This window comes from Hyla sarda, chromosome 2 (genome assembly GCF_029499605.1).
Source record: "Hyla sarda isolate aHylSar1 chromosome 2, aHylSar1.hap1, whole genome shotgun sequence".
Taxonomy (NCBI): Eukaryota; Metazoa; Chordata; class Amphibia; order Anura; family Hylidae; genus Hyla; species Hyla sarda.
In genome coordinates this window covers 314183751-314201453 of record NC_079190.1, presented here as the reverse complement: position 1 = coordinate 314201453, position 17703 = coordinate 314183751, and the positions used below count along the sequence as shown (strand labels likewise).

The 17703-nt window shown below is 43.4% G+C and overlaps 1 protein-coding gene across 4 annotated transcripts in view; it reads right to left on the bottom strand.

Annotated features, from left to right (window-relative positions):
• ELAPOR1 (endosome-lysosome associated apoptosis and autophagy regulator 1) overlaps positions 1-17703 on the bottom strand; it is a 438781-nt gene that overhangs the window by 381602 nt on the left and 39476 nt on the right. Inside the window, exon 1 of one of the 4 annotated variants that reach the window (XM_056557718.1) lies at positions 3534-3639. The exons of 2 other annotated variants lie outside the window; for them this stretch is intronic. In XM_056557718.1, the coding sequence (XP_056413693.1) occupies positions 3534-3633 (100 nt within the window). In that variant the 5' untranslated portion in view covers positions 3634-3639. Of the gene's footprint in view, positions 1-3533; positions 3640-17703 lie in introns of those variants that run through there. One more of the 4 variants, XM_056557719.1, reaches the window with a different exon arrangement.

The following is a 17703-nucleotide window of genomic DNA, read 5'->3' as shown; positions in this document are numbered from 1 at the left end:
AAAATAAAGATGTACATAACCCCGGGGCCTCCGGTAACCGGTTCCGGTCTCAGCCGCGATCCTCTTCCTGGTTGCTGGTGGTCGTCGAGTCATACTGCACTCAGCCAATCACCGGCCGCAGTGAAGTCCTGGCTCGGCCGGCGATAGGGTGAGTGGCAGTGTGATGTTTTTGGCCCCGGCAGCAGGTGCCGGTGTAGTGAAGAATTTTGTGTCCTGAAGCATTCTCACACTGCCGCTTAGCCTATCGCTGGCCGAGTCTTCACTGCAGCCGGTGATAGACTGAGCGCAGTACGACTTGCCAACCACTGGCAACCAGGAAGAGGATCGCGGCGGACACCAGAGCCGGTTACCGGAGGCCCCAGGGGAGCAGAGGAAGGTATGTACATCTTTATTTTTTTACTGCCGGCAGTATGGGGGGACAATTTTTATATTCTGGAGTTCTCCTTTAAATTTCAGTTGCCATTCTTCTAGTTTTCCTAAATCCTTTTCCATTTGGCGTATCCCTCCAGGAACATCAACCCTGTTACATGTCTTTGTGTCATCAGCAAAAAGACACACCTTACCATCGAGACCTTTTGCAATATCACTAATGAAGATATTCAACAAAATTAATCCCAGTACAAATACCTGAGGTACCCCACTGGTAACAAGACCTTGCTCTGAATATACTCCATCGACTACAACCCTCTGTTGTCTGCCACTGCCTAATCCACTCAACAATATGGGTTTCTAAGCTCAATGACTGCAGTTTATTTTTAAGTCTATGTGGGACAGTGTCAAAACCCTTACTAAAATCTAGATATGAGATGTCTACTGTTCCTCCGCCATCTATTATTTTAGTCACCCAATCAAAAAAATCAATAAGATTTGTTTGACATGATCTCCCTGAAGCAAACCCATGTTTTTCATCTTGCAAACCATGAGATTTTAGATTTTCCACAATCCTATCCTTTAGTAGGGTTTCCATTCATTTGCCCTCTATTGATATCAGACTTACTGGCCTATAGTTGCTCGATTCCTCCCTACTACCTTTCTTGTGAATGTGCACGACATTTGCTAATTTCCAATCTTCGGGACGACTCCGGTAACCAGTGATTGGTTAAATAAACCTGTTAACGGTTTTGATAGCTCACCACTAAGCTTTTTTTTTTTTTTTTTTTATAATTTTGGGTGTATCCCATCACGCCCCTGTGACTAATTTGTCTTCGCTTTAGACAGCAAACAGAACCTCTTCCTCTATAAAGACACATGCATCAAACGATTTATTAGTCTTCCTCCCTAATGGAGGTCCTTTTCCTTCTGTAAAAACTGAACAGAAGTATTCATTAAGGCAGCCGCTAGCCCTTTATTCTCTTCTACATACCTTCCTTCCTTCCTTTGTTTTTAATGAAGTTATTCCTTGTTTTAATTTCCTTTTTTAATTTATATATCTGAAGAATGTCTTTTTTCTTCTGCCTGCGCTTTAGAAGTTCTTATAAGTTGCTTGGCCTCTTCATGCCTAGTCTTGTAGATTTCCCCATCTTCATTGCTCTGGGTTGTTTCATAATTACTAAATGCTAGCTTTTAGTTTATGATTTTGACAACTTCTGCTGAGTACCACAGTGGTCTCTTCCTTTTTCTGCTTTTACTGACAAGTCTAATGCTATTTTCTGTTGCCTTCAATAATGCGTCTTTTAAGTAGTCCCTTTTCACCTGGACTCCATGTAATCCGTGCCAGTCTCATAGGGACTCATTTATTACTAATCTCATTTTTTTTAAAGTCTGTTTTTCTAAAACTTTTGTTTTTGTGTGGTATGACTCCTTCACTGTTCTTATATTAAACCACACTGACTGGTGATCGCTAGATCCCAAGCTCTCCCCTACAACAACATCATATACCAAATCCCCATTTGTGAATACCAAATCCAAAATGGCCTCCCTCCGGGTTGGCTCCTCGACCACTTGGAAGGGAACATCCCTCTAAATTCCCTAGTGGGATTATCTCTACAACAATTGGTCACACTAAATTAAAATATGTGTAAAACAACATACACAAGAGATGGGTGGCAGATCACTCCCACGTACCAGGTGAGGCTGGGTTCAGGCTCTATAAAGCCTGGGTCTGTAGGCCTGTGTACGGCTGCTGGTGGAATGCTAAAAACAATGCTGTGAGTAGCCCATGGTACTTCTGTCTGTTTCATGTACAGGGGCACTTAGTGTGTCTCTGGTATGGTGAGAGTCCTTCCTTGTTTAGGTAGAGCTCAGCCGTGCAAGTTTTTATTTTGTACATTTGGCCTGACATTAAGGCCGTTATTTTTCTGTTGACATTTAAAAAAAAACAAAAAAAAAAACAAAGCACGGTCAGGACTTGGACTTAACCTACAGTGTCTGTCGCTACACGTTGAAGTCCAGGCCGTCAACCAGCGTTTGTTGCTATCCTTTTAACGTAACTTAGACATTACAAATTCTCACTATACCCCTAGATGAATACATAGAGGGATATTCCTTTACAATTGATCACACTAAATTGTAATATGTGTAAAAAAAATTCTCTCTACCCCTAGATGAATACTTTACGTGGTATAACTGTAGAAATGGGGCCTAACAAAAGCGCTAAACTGGCATTTTGCCAAATTTTGCTACTTTTTTGACTAGTTTTTATGACTGTCATGTCGTATAAAGCTGTCATCTTCATTGTTAGAACTGGTGATATGGGCATAGTTCTTTATGGTTGAAGGATATCTGAAAAATGATCAATACAGTATGGGCTTGTTCATTGTTTTGTGCCTTTTTTTTGGAGGCATTTTGCTATACCTGATAATGCCTAATAGTATCCTTTTCTGCACATGAGTGGTGTTTGACATTGCCATGTCTGCAGGCGATTGGTTGTTTTGCGCACATTTCCGTTCCTACCTTGCCGGGCAGGAATCTCTTCGTGTGCCAATGTCAACTGGTACATTTGTCCCTTATATAGGGATTAACCCCTTAAGGACCAGGCCATTTTACACCTTAGGACCAGAGCGTTTTTTGCACATCTGACCACCGTCACTTTAAGCATTAATAACTCTAAGATGCTTTTACCGAATATTCCGAGATTGTTTTTTCGGGACATATTCTACTTTATTTTGGTGGTAAATTTTCGGCATTACTTGAATCCTTGTTTTGTGAAAAATTCCAAAATTTCATGAAAATTTTGAAAATTTAGCATTTTTCTAACTTTGAAGCTCTCTGCTTGTAAGGAAATGGATATTCCAAATAAATTTTATTTACGAATACAATATGTCCACTTTATGTTGGCATCATAAAATGGACATATTTTTGCTTTTTGAAAAAAATTAGAGGGCTTCAAAGTAGAGCAGCAATTTTCAAAAATTTCATGAAAATTGCAAAATCTGAAGGGACAGATGTTACAGAACTACAACTCCCAGCATGCCCAGACAGCCTTTGGCTGTCTGGGCATGCTGGGAGTTGCAGTTCGGCCTTCCTAGTGGTTGCCACAGTAAAAATAACTTTACTTTCAGTTTCATTTCTCCCCCCCACCGTCGATTCCCTACCTGAGCCAGGATCTCCGGTGAATATCTGCGATAATTGCCGGGCCCCACAAGTCTTCTCCAGGTACCAGCCTCCATGTTCTCCCCCCGTTCTGCCCGACATCCAGGGGTGGGCAGAACGGGGGGTTTCCATGGCAACCCACCGTCCTGCTCTGCCATTGGTCAGAATCAGTTCTGACCAATGGCAGGGGATGGGAGGAGATCGCAGCATTGCGACCTAACTCCTACCCTGCAGGATGCTGGGGCCTGTCACTGACAGGTCCGAGCATCCCTAATTTCCAGGTGATCGGGTCACCAGAGACCCGATCAGCCCGGAATAGGAGAAAATCCTGTCTGAATGGACATGCGATTTTCTGCGATCGCCGACATGCGGGGGTCCCGGGACCCCCCTAGGCATTTGCACGGCATGCCTGCTGAACGATTTCAGCAGGCATGCCGTTCCAATCTCTGCCCGGCGTGCGGCAGGGACCGGAAAACGCCATGACGTCTTGGGACGTCATTGGTCCTTAAGTGGTTAATGGGGCTAGAAACACGTACAACCAGTCCCGTATAACCAAAAATAAAAAAATATGTAGCCCTGTTGCAGTTCTTTCATCCAGGGAACAAGTTCAAATTTTTTTTCCCTCCATGTCCAAAATGTATTGCTCTTCACTTCAGCACAGTTGTTTTTTATGGCTTGACACTGTTTGTGGTCAGCTGCGTAATTAGCATGATATTGTCATATTTACACGAATACAAAGTTAGTGCCATTAATTTCAACTGACGCTTCTGTTTGATGACCTTTTTTTTGTTTAAAACGAAAATATCCATATTGGAGTGGAGCAAAAGTCCACACCAAAGCCCTGGAAGTATGGGCCATCAACCAAGCCTGTAAAATGTATAAGAGTTACCGCCATTGAGCAGGAGCTAAAGATCAGTTCTTAGCTGCACGAAACTGGGGGGATATAACAGGAGGGGTCTTCTTGGAAAAGCTGGGTTACAGGATGACAGCAACAATACATCCTCTTCAGGGAACAAACTACATGTAGAAGAGCTCCTCTTCTATTAGGCAGGCAGACAGGGAAGCCCCATCTGTCGGCTATTTTAGCAGAGCAGAGGGCTTGAGTAATCGGCTGGAGATCCATGCGAGCTGGAAAGTCTCAGCAAGCAAGCAGTGATGACGAAGGGCGCATGCGCCTGAAACGAGTCTGATCTGCTGGTTGACTGCCCTGCTTTTACTGTGAGTTCTAATAAAGTCTGGATTTCTACTGACCCACGCTGGATAATTTCTTCTTGTTTGAATCTGTGTGCACCGGGCTGGGTGCGGATCCGTGTCGGGGGCTTATCGGTGGAGCGAGCTGGATCTTCGTGAACTACACTTGCACAGATCTTATACACCCTGTTCCAAATTATTATGCAGATGCTATTTTTCTCATTTACCTAAATAATTGATGTAAATAAGAGTCAACATAATTCTCAGGTTATCAACTATTAAGAGTACAATTAAAATTTTATTGAACAAACCTAATAACAGTATTTTTTTTAAACATAAATGGGTCATCCACCATAAGGTGAATTTAGTACGTAACTGGCAGACAGTAATAGACATGCTTAGGAAGGATCAGCGTTAGCCATTTAGCCCCAAGACAATGTTGCGAGATTACCATAATACTGGGGCTAGCTGTTTGTGAACTTTGTTTCACTTTTCTTTTTTGACTACAAATCCCATAATTCCATTTTCCTCCTTCCCACACATCAGCCACCCCACCCATTGAAACATAAATGAGCTGCATCCATTCAAAAGACCTGTGGTTTTCAATCAGGGTGCCTACAGCTGTTGCATTAGTTGCAGATTGATCTCTCTCCCACCAAGCGATCGCTCCACCCATTGAAGCAGACAGACTCCCTGTCATCAGCTGACTAGTGAGGTCAGGTCTCGGCCGCATTGCAAACTGGGAAAAATTTGAGACAGTCATATTGTATGCTGTTAAAAATAAATATTGGGGTGAAAATCACATAAGAATTGTGAGAAAACTGTCACACACAGGTACAGACACTATATTATGAACTACACTAACTTTACAGCCCCTGTAGCATAGTCAAATAAAAAAAATTCCTGGAATACCCCTTTAAAATGCACTGTTCCAAAACACTTCGATTGTAAAAAACTGAAAATAGTCATTTGTTTTGTTTGCAGCATATTTACTGAAATCAAAAGCTATTTCAATCAAACTTTTAACAACATTTTAGCTTTTTAAACATTTTAACAGGTCACGTTACATTTTAACATAGGACCCCTTATTTGATAGCAGCTTCACAAGTCTTGCATCCATTGAACTTTTGAGTTTTGGACAGTTTCTGCTTGAATTTGTTTGCAAGGTGTCAGAATAGCCTCCCAGAGCTGCTGTTCTGATGTAAACTGCCTCTTACCCTCATAGATCTTTTGCTTGAGGATACTCCAAAGGTTCTCAATAGGATTGAGGTCAGGGGAGGATGGAGGCCACACCATGACTTTCTCTCCTTTTAACCCCATAGCAGCCATTGATGCAGAGGTATTCTTTGCAGCATGAGATGGTGCATTGTCCTGAATGAAGATGATTTTATTACAGAAAGTATAGTTCTTCCTTCTGTACCAGGGAAGAAAGTGGTCAGTCAGAAACTCCACATACTTATGCACAGTTGCAAGACTCTGAAGGACTCTACGCCTTGATGTCCGTGGGACTTCAGAGACACCAACAGCTTCAAATATGTTTGCGGCTATGTAATGGCATTTTAGCAGCTGCTCTCTTGATCCGATGCATGGATCTGGAAGAAATCTTCCTCTATGTGCCTTTATCTGCATGAACCTGTCTGTGCTCTGAATCAATCACAAATTTCTTAATAGTGCAATGATCACGCTTAAAGGGGGTACGCCGGTGAAAATTTTTTTTTTTTTTTTTTTTTTTTAAATCAACTGGTGCCAGAAAGTTAAACAGATTTGTAAATTACTTCTTTAAAAAATCTTAATCCTTCCTGTACTTATTAGCTGCTGAATACTACAGTGGAGATTCTTTTCCGTTTGAAACACAGAGCTGTCTGCTGACATCATGAGCACAGTGCTCTCTGCTGACATCTCTGTCCATTTTAGGAACTGTCCAGAGTAAAAGGAAATCCCCATAGCAAACATATGCTGTTCTGGTCAGTTCCTAAAATGGACAGATGTCAGCAGAGAGCACTATGCTCATGATGTCAGCAGACAGCTCTGTGATTCAAACGGAAAAGAATCTCCACTGTAGTATTCAGCAGCTAATAAGTACAGGAAGGATTAAGATTTTTTAACAACAGTAATTTATAAATATGTTTAACTTTCTGGCACCAGTTGATTTAACCCCTTAAGGACCGAGCCCTTTTTCACCTTAAGGACCGGAGCGTTTTTTGCAATTCTGACCACTGTCACTTTAAACATTAATAACTCTGGAATGCTTTTAGTTATCATTCTGATTCCGAGATTGTTTTTTCGTGACATATTCTACTTTAACTTAGTGGTAAAATTTTATGGTAACTTGCATCCTTTCTTGGTGAAAAATCACCAAATTTGATGAAAAAAAATGAAAATTTTGCATTTTTCTAACTTTGAAGCTCTCTGCTTGTAAGGAAAATGGATATTCAAAATATTTTTTTTTTTGGGTTCACATATACAATATGTCTACTTTATGTTTGCATCATAAAATGTATGAGTTTTTACTTTTGGAAGACACCAGAGGGCTTCAAAGTTCAGCAGCAGTTTTGAAATTTTTCACAAAATTTTCAAACTCGCTATTTTTCATGGACCAGCTCACGTTTGAAGTGGATTTGAAGAGCCTTCATATTAGAAATGCCCCATAAAAGACCCCATTATGAAAACTACACCCCCCAAAGTATTAAAAATGACATTCAGTAAGTGTATTAACCCTTTAGGTGTTTCACAGGAATAGCAGCAAAGTGAAGGAGAAAATTCAAAATCTTCATTTTTTACACTCGCATGTTCTTGTAGACCCAATTTTTGAATTTTTGCAAGGGGAAAAAAGGAGAAAATTTTTACTTGTATTTGAAACCCAATTTCTCTCGAGTAAGCCCATACCTCATATGTCTATGTTAATTGTTCAGCGGGCGCAGTAGAGGGTTCAGAAGGGAAGGAGCGGCAAATGGTTTTTGGGGGGCATGTCACCTTTAGGAAGCCCCTATGGTGCCAGAACAGCAATAAAACACACATGGCATACCATTTTGGAACCTAGACCCCTCAGGGAACGTAACAAGGGGTAAAGTGAACCTTAATACCCCACAGGTGTTTCACGACTTTTGCATATGTAAAAAAAAAAATTTTTTTTTTTTACCTAAAATGCTTGGTTTCCCAAAAATTTTACATTTTTAAAATGTGTAATAGCAGAAAATACCCCCCAAAATTTGAAACCCAATTTCTCCCGATTCAGAAAACACCCCATATGGGGGTGAAAATTGCTCTGCTGGCGCACTGCAGGTCTCAGAAGAGAAGGAGTCACATTTGGCTTTTTGAAAGCAAATTTTGCTCTGGGGGCATGCCGAATTTAGGAAGCCCCTATGGTGCCAGAACAGCAAAAAAAAAAAAAAAAAACACATGGCATACCATTTTGGAAACTAGACCCCTCGGGGAAAGTAACAAGGGGTAATGTGAACCTTAATACCCTACAGGTGTTTCACGACTTTTGCATATGTGAACATTTTTTATTTTTTTTTACCTAAAATGCTTGGTTTCCCCAAATTTTTACATTTTTAAAAAGGGTAATAGCAGAAAACACCCCCCAAAATTTGAAGCCCAATTTCTCCCGATTCAGAAAACACCCCATATGGGGGTGAAAAGTGCTCTGCTGGCGCACTACAGGTCTCAGAAGAGAAGGAGTCACATTTGGCTTTTTGAAAGCAAATTTTGCTCTGGGGGCATGCCGCATTTAGGAAGCCCCTATGGTGCCAGGATAGCAAAAAAAAAATAAACACATGGCATACCATTTTGGAAACTAGACCCCTCGGGGAACGTAACAAGGGGTTAAGTGAACCTTTATACCCCACAGGTGTTTCATGACTTTTGTATATGTAAAAAAAAAAATTTTTTTTTTTTTACCTAAAATGCTTGTTTTCCCAAAAATTTTACATTTTTAAAAAGGGTAATAGCAGAAAATACCCCACAAAATTTGAAGCCCAATTTCTCCCGAGTACGGCGATACCCCATATGTGGCCCTAAACTGTTGCCTTGAAATACGACAGGGCTCCAAAGTGAGAGTGCCATGCGCATTTGAGGCCTAAATTAGGGATTGCATAGGGGTGGACATAGGGGTATTCTACGCCAGTGATTCCCAAACAGGGTGCCTCCAGCTGTTGTAAAACTCCCAGCATGCCTGGACAGTCAGTGGCTATCTGGCAATACTGGGAGTAGTTTTGCAACAGCTGGAGGCTCCGTTCTGGAAACAGTGGCGTACCAGACGTTTTTCATTTTTATTGGGGAGGGGAGGGGGGCTGTGTAGGGGTATATGTATATGTAGTGTTTTTTACTTTTTATTTTATTTTGTGTTAGTGTAGTGTAGTGTTTTTAGGGTACAGTCGCACGGGCGGGGGGTTCACAGTAGTTTCTCGCTGGCAGTTTGAACTGCGGCAGAAAATTTGACGCAGCTCAAACTTGCAGCCGGATACTTACTGTAATCCTCCGCCCATGTGAGTGTACCCTGTACGTTCACATTTGGGGGGGGGGGGGGGAACATCCAGCTGTTGCAAAACTACAACTCCCAGCATGTACGGTCTATCAGTGCATGCTGGGAGTTGTAGTTTTGCAACAGCTGGAGACACACAGGTTGTGAAACACCGAGTTTGGTAACAAACTCAGTGTTTTGCAACCAGTGTGCCTTCAGCTGTTGCAAAAGCTACAACCCCCAGCATGTACGGACAGCGGAAGGGCATGCTGGGTCTTGTAGTTATGCAACAGCTGGAGACACACTGGTTTACTACTTAACTCAGTGTGCCTTCAGCTGTTGCAAAACTACAACTCTCAGCAGTCACCGACAGCCAACGGGCATGCTGGGAGTTGTAGTTATGCAACCACCAGATGCACCACTACAACTCCCAGCATGCACTTTAGCTGATTGTGCAAGCTGGGAGTTGTAGTTATACAACAGCTGAAGGTACACTTTTCCATAGAAAAAATGTGCCTCCAGCTGTTGCAAAACTACAAGTCCCAGCATGCCCATAAGGGAATGCTGGGAGTTGTAGTGGTCTGCCTCCTGCTGTTGCATAACTACAGCTCCCAGCATGCCCTTGTTGCATGCTGGGAGCTGTTGCTAAGCAACAGCAGGAGGCTGTCACTCACCTCCAACGATCCTGCCGCACAGGTCAGTCCCTCGTCGTCTCCGCCGCCGCCGCTGCTCCTGGGGCCCCGATCCCAACAGGGACGCCGGGGATCGGGGTCCCCAGCACCCGGGGTCGTCTTCCCGCACCCGCTCACGTCCTCCGGAAGAGGGACGGAGCGGGTTGCGGGAGTGACACCCGCAGCAGGCGCCCTGATTGGTCGGCCGGTAATCCGGCCGACGAATCAGGGCGATCGTGAGGTGGCACCAGTGCCACCTCACCCCTGCTGGCTCTGGCTGTTCGGGGCCGTCTGACGGCCCCGATCAGCCAGTAATTCCGGGTCATCAGGTCACTGGAGACCCGATTGACCCGGAATCTGCCGCAGATCGCTGGACTGAATTGTCCAGCGATCTGCGGCAATCGCCGACATGGGGGGACATAATGACCCCCCTGGGCGATATGCCGGGATGCCTGCTGAACGATTTCAGCAGGCATCCGGCTCCGGCTCCCCTCCGGCTAGCGGTGGGGGCCGGAAATGCTCAGGGCGTATCCATACGCCCTCGGTCCTTAAGGACTTGGAAACGGGGGTGTATGGATACGCCCTATGTCCTTAAGGGGTTAAAAAAAAAAAAAAAAAAAAAGTACGCCTTAAGTTTTCTTGATAGCTAATGTTTTCATACCTCGGCCAAGGCATTAAACTATTTCACTCTTTTTGGCAGCCGAGAGATACTTTTTCTTCCCCATATTGCTTGAAAATGGTGCTCTGCTTAATAATGTGGAACACCCACCTTTAGTTTTTCCTTAAATTGGGCTCACCTGGCAATCTAATTATCACAGGTGTCCGAGATTGTTTTCAGTCATCAAAAGAGCCCTGAGACACAATGCCATCCATGAGTTAGAGTGAAAAATGTAATATTTAATCTTTGTGACACAAATAGAATTTGCTAAATAATTTGGAACAGGGTGTAACAAGGTGTGGGAAGGCCTCCATTCCTGCGGGAGTACTCCAATCACTTTTTCCTTAATTGTGAATCAGTGGACTCTCATCAGAATGTCTCTAGGGACAGTGTCCTTTAAGTGTATCGTGCAAGGGATCCTGTGTGCTATATCCACCTCAACCTCAAAGGGTGTTGCAGGACTGTAAAACTGCTTTAAATCAAGGAGCAAACATAATCTGGAATGTCCGCAGGTAGAATGGACTCAGGAACACCCCGCAATTTTAAGTTATTGCAGTGGCTTCTGTCCTCAATGTCCAACAATTTCATTTTCAATGCTCCCGCATCCTCCTCTACTTCAGTATGGGAGTCAATGAGAACGTTGTGGGAAGCAGAGAACTCCTCAAATTTAGTTTGATCATGATCCATTTTGACACAAGTCCTGTACTGTAGAACTCAAAAGAACTCTGCGTAAGGCTAATAGCATAGCCTTCATGGTGGTATCCGTAAAGGACTGATGTGATATTGAGATAGTACCTAGAGCATCCTTCCCCTGTGTAGTGAGGAGAAAGAGGGGGTCCCAGTTAGTACCTCTGAAGTAGGCTCTGCTGGAGATAAGCGGGGTCTCTGCTGAGCACAGATTTGTATTGGTGGGACAGCCGGGAGTCCTAGGAGGTAACATGAGGTGCCACATGGCTGCCGCCCATTGTATGTCAGTCGCGCTGCATGCAGAGGAGATGGAAGCCCCCAGGGAAAGAGTCCCATCTGACTCAGGTAAGTATCTGTGGTAAAGCACTATGTCAGAGGTTTTTTTTTTTCCCCTGCTCAAAAAAAAATGCATGTGGCAATGCGTATGGCTTATTAAGGTGCATTTTTGTGCCCTTTGTCATATTCTTCTTGAGAAGTAATGACATTGAACAAATAATCAAATGACTTGTAAATGAACAAACTGATTTGGATCTAAACAAGTTGTTAAAAAATGTTACAAAAAAATAAATAAATTCCATGATTCACTTTGGATGAAATCGGTACGAGAGCAGGGATTCCTGTCAAAGAATGTAGTCCATGCTTCTGTACTTACTGTGCAATGCCTGCTGCTAAGTTTAGATTTACCAGCCAAGTGAATTTATGTGACAATGCACTATGCATTGACATTTACCTGCTAAGACTCATTGTTCACTGAACAGGAGGTATACAGCATATGCCTGCTGCTCAGTAATTAGATTTCAGGGCGCTCTATTGTTGGGCCAAAGACAGTAATAAGCAATATGTTATCCATTGCTGCCTACTCAATGGCCCAAGGGAGGCAAGTGGTGATGATATGCATTGCCACTTAATGTCTTAAACCCTTGGGAATCCAGCCCAGAAATTTTAGGGCCAAATCCGGATCGGCCATTAAGGAAAAAGAGAGTGTGTGAGGGTGGCCTTTTGCAAAAGGCATCATAAATGTCCAATTGCGTCTCTTGCCTTTAGAATGACATAAAAACTACTTAAAAGAGTACCTGTCACCAAATAAACTTTTCTAAACTGACTTAGGCTGTGTTCCCAAACTACTCCTAACACCCCTCCCATGCTTTAAAACTCTGTATCATACCTTTCTTCTTGCTCACATAGTGCAATTTCCCCGCAGAAGAAAGTAGGTGTTTCCCAGCAGGCATGACATCACTGAAGCCTGCTAGGGGACCACTTCTGCCCTCACATGGCTGGAGCGCTGTGATGAATAGAAGACCTCAAGCTGTGTGCAGCTTTCAGTCTGTACTTCTTTCAGGGAGGCTCTGTTCAGCTTTTAGTCTGTACAGCAGCTTTCAGTCTGTGTATCTTTCAGTGAGGCTCTTTACAGCTTTCAGGGAGGCTCTGTGCAGGCAGCTGTCAAACAACCTCAGTGCAGAGAAACACTTACTGAGTTTGGTCTCCTGCCATTACAAGCAGGATAACAAAATATAAGATTTTGACCAGACAGAATGTGTTCTGGCCAAGAAGGGAGACCCCTGGTGGCCAGAAGTATACAGCAGAAAAACTAATAAATATATATATATATATATATTATTATTTTTATTATTATTTATTTTTTTGGAAGCCAATTACAAAAGTTATTTATTTGGCATAAGATATCAAATATTAAAAATCATGTTTAACCTGTTGGGGATGAAGGGCGTATGCATACGCCCTTGTGTCCTGGTACTTAAGGACGAAGGGCGTTTCCATATCCATCAGCAGGCACCCCGTGCAAATGCCCATGGGGTGTCATTAGACCCCCCTCATGTCGGCGATCGGCGCAAATCGCAAGTGAATTCACACTTGCGATTTGCGCCGATTCCGGGTCATTACGGGTCTATGGTGACCCGGAATAGAAGGGGGATCGCGGGTGTCCAAGACACCCACGATCCCCCTAAAGAGATAGGAGTTAGGTGGCACGGGTGCCACCCCTCCTATCTCTGCTATTGGTGGTCTAGAAGCGATAGCAGACCACCAATAGCAGATCAGGGGTGGGGGGGGGGGGGGGAGAGGGGGGGTTACTTTCGTTTTCCCCGTCCTGCCCTCCCACAATAGGCGGGGCAGAACGGAGAAAACGAAGAGGAGTGTCGCCGGAGTCCACTTAAACCCTCCGGAGGCTGCGGAGCGACGGGGATCAGCGGGCAGCGACTGAGATCTGCGGCGGCGTGCAGCAGAAGAGGGCGGCTCCCTAGATGCGACGGAAGCCGGTGAGTAGTTGCCTAGCAACATCTAGAGGGCTACAGTCTGAGACCACTATAGTGGTCTCTAGACTGTAGCCCTCCAGATGTTGCAAAACTACAACTCCCAGCATGCCCAGACAGCTGTTTTCTGTGTGGGCATGCTGGGAGTTGTAGTTTTGCAACATCTGGAGGTCCAGAGTTTGGAGATCACTGTTCAGTGGTCTCTAAATTGTAGCACTCCAGCTGTTGCAAAACTACAAATTCCAGCATGCCCACACAGAAAACAGCTGTCTCGGCATGCTGGGAGTTGTAGTTGCGTACCTCCAGCTGCTGCATAACTACATCTCCCAGCATGCCCTTCTGTGATCAGTACATGCTGGGAATTGTAGTTTTGCAACAGCTGGAGGCACACTGGTTGGAAAATACTGAGTTAGTTAACAGAACCTAACTGAAGGTTTTCCAACCAGTGTGCCTCCAGCAGTTGCAAAACTACAACTCCCAGCATGTACTGACAGACCGTGCATGCTGGGAGTTGTAGTTTTGCAACAGCTGGAGGCACACTGGTTGGAAAATACTGAGTTAGGTAACAGAACCTAACTGAAGGTTTTCCAACCAGTGTGCCTCCAGCTGTTGCAAAACTACAACTCCCAGCATGCACGGTCTGTCAGTACATGCTGCTGGGAGTTGTAGTTTTGAAACAGCTGGAGGTTTGCCCCCCCATGTGAATGTACAGGGTACATTCACACGGGCGGGTTTACAGTAAGTTTCCTGCTTCAAGTAGGAGCTGCGGCAAATTTTTCGCCGCAGCGCAAATTCCTAGCGGGAAACTCACCGTAACCCGCCAGTGTGAATGTACCCTAAAAACACTACACTACACTACCACCTAATAAAGAGTAAAAAACTACATATACACCCCCTTACACTGTGTTCCCCCCCCCGATAAAAATGAAAAACATATTGGACGGCATTGTTTCCAAAACGGAGCCTCCAGCTGTTGCAAAACAACAACTCCCAGCATTTCCGGACAGCCACTGACTGTCCAGGCATGCCGGGAGTTTAGCAACAGCTGGAGGCACCCTGTTTAGGAATCACTGGCGTAGAATACCCTTATGTCCACCCCTATGCAATCCCTAATTTAGTCCTCAAATGCGCATGGCGCTCTCTCACTTCAGAGCCCTGTCGTATTTCAAGGAAACAGTTTAGGGACACATATGGGGTATCTCCGTAATCGGGAGAAATTGCACTACAAATTTAGGGGGGGCTTTTTCTCCTTTTACCCCTTATGAAAAGGAAAAGTTGGGGTCTACACCAGCCTGTTAGTGTAAAAAATAATGTTTTTACACTAACATGCTGGTGTTGCCCTTTACTTTTTATTTTCACAAGAGGTAAAAGGAAAAAAAGACCCCCAAAATTTGTAACGCAATTTCTCCTGAGTACAGAAATACCCCACATGTGGCCGTAAAATTCTCTGCGGGAGCACAACAAGGCTCAGGAGTGAGAGCGCACCATGTACATTTGAGGCCTAAATTGGTGATTTGCACAGGGATGGCTCATTTTACAGAGGTTCTGACATAAACGCAAAAAAATACCCACATGTGATCCCATTTTGGAAACTACACCCCTCACGGAATGTAACAAGGGGTACAGTGAGCATTTACGCCCCACAAGTGTCTAACAGATTTTTGGAACAGTGGTCCGTGAAAATAAAAAATTGAATTTTGTGTTTGCACAGCCCACTGTTCCAAAGATCTGTCAAATGCCAGTAGGGTGTAAATTCTCACTGTACCCCTTATTACATTCAGTGAGGGGTGTAGTTTCCAAAATGGGGTCACATGTGGGGGGGTCCACTGTTCTGGCACCACTGGGGGCTTTGTAAATGCACATGGCCCCTGACTTCCATTCCAAACAAATTATCTCTCTAAAAGCTCAATGGCGCTCCTTCTCTTCTGAGCATTGTAGTTCGCTCGCAGAGCACTTGACGTCCAAACATGGGGTATTTCCATACTCAGAAGAAATGGGGTTACAAATTTTGGGGGGCATTTTCTCCTATTAGCCTTTGTAAAAAAGTAAAATTTGGGGAAAACCCAGAATTTTAGTGGAAACTTTTTTTTTCATTTACACATCCGACTTTAACAAAAAGTTGTCAAACACCTGTGGGGTGTTAAGGCTCACCGTACCCCTTGTTACGTTCCTTGAAAGGTGTCGTTTCCATAATAGTGTGCGATGGGGGGGGGGGGGGGTTTGCTGTCCTGGCACCATAGGGGCTTCCTAAATGCGACATGCCCCCCAAAAACCATTTCAGAAAAACTCACTCCAAAATCCCATTGTTGCTCCTTCGCTTTTGAGCCCTCTAGTGCACCCGCCGAACACTTCACATACACATGAGGTATTTTCTTACTCGAGAGAAATTGGGTTACAAATTTTGAGAGGATTTTTTTCCTTTTACCCCTTGTAAAAATTCAAAAACTGGGTCTACAAGAACATGCGAGTGTAAAAAAATGAAGATTTTGAATTTTCTCCTTCACTTTGCTGCTATTCCTGTGAAACACCTAAAGGGTTAACACACTTACTGAATGTCATTTTGAATACTTTTTAGGGGTGCAGTTTTTATAATGGGGTCATTTGTGGGGTATTTCTAACCAGAAGACCCTTCAAATCCACTTCAAACCTGAACTGGTCCCTGAAAAATTCAGATTTTGAAAATTTTGCGAAAAATTGGAAAATTGCTGCTGAACTTTGAAGCCCTCTGACGTTTTCCAAAAGTTATAACTCATCAATCTTATGATGCAAACATAAAGTAGACATATTGTATATGTGAATCTATATAAATGTATTTGGAATATCCATATTCCTTATAAGCAGAGAGCTTCAAAGTTAGAAAAATGCTAAATTTTCAAATTTTTCATGAAATTTTTTAATTTTTCACCAAGAAAGGATGCAAGTATCGACGAAAATTTACCACTAACATAAAGTAGAATATGTCACGAAAAAAACAATCTCGGAATCAAATTTATAAGTAAAAGCATCCCAGAGTTATTAATGCTTAAAGTGACAGTGGTCAGATTTGCAAAAAATGCTCCCGTGCTTAGGGTCATAATGGGCTCCGTCCCCAAGGGGTTAATAAAAGTGCCCATTTAATCTTTATTGTAACCAAGGTAGCCAGATTATACATTAAGTATAAAATTTTACCTGTTAAGGTTAAGGCGTCTAAAGTAAAAGTGGAACATGCCGGTAGCTCAGTGGAGCTCAAGGGGACCCCCGCAATGTGTGGAATTTTTTTGAGTTTACTCCGTTCACCGTGCATGATCATAAACAAAACCATGTAAAAGTACGGACAATTACGCACGCGGCGATACCAAATATGTGGTATATTTTTTTTATTTAGTGTTTTATTTAAAAAAAATTTAAAAGGGGGCGATTTCAATTTTTTTTTAAAGCTGAGAGTTCGGGTGGCTACACACTATAATTGATGGTATGCCTTATACTGAGGTACTGAGTTGCACTATACCTGTAGACTCCGGCTGCCACACGCCCCTATTCTGTTGCGACCTCTGCCTGCGCCTGATTAATTTAGGCCTCTGCCACTCCTCTGTGCACGTCCTTGCACTACTCTGCCTGACATATTTATTGCGTATATGAGGGGAGTGCAATACACTTCGCTACGCTTAAAACAGTATTTGTCTAGAACAGCAGCCGGTGTGTACAATTGGCTGTTCTTTCACAGTATCTAGGTCCTTGAAAGATTAACAGATACAAAATAGTACACAACTTAGATGTACGTATGTGGTATGCACTTATGAGGGCAGAAAAATGTGCTACAGTACGCTTAAAAATTTTTGCACAACACCAGCAGTACACATCAGTTCTGCAGAACACAAATGGACTGCTGGGTATTATACTATCTACAGACTAGTATAACCAGCAGATTTGTTGTGGAACAAAGACACAGAATTGCACTGAAAAATTATTCCTGCCTCCTCAGCTAAGGTTTATGAAGTTGAGGCAACTTGTTGAAATGTATGAGGCAACACTCAGCTCTCTGCCCCTCTCTGTAATACAATGCTGTAGAAAGTGACTGGAAGGTTAATGGTTAATGGCAGTAAAAATCCTTTTCAGTGAAATAAAGCACTGCTCTCTGTCCACCAGAATGCTGATGAGACTAGGAGGTGAAACACTGCTGGAAAAAGCTTTGCTGTGTAACACACACAGGCTGTCCGTCCTATATCTCTGCAGTGTAATGAATGAAGTGACTAATCG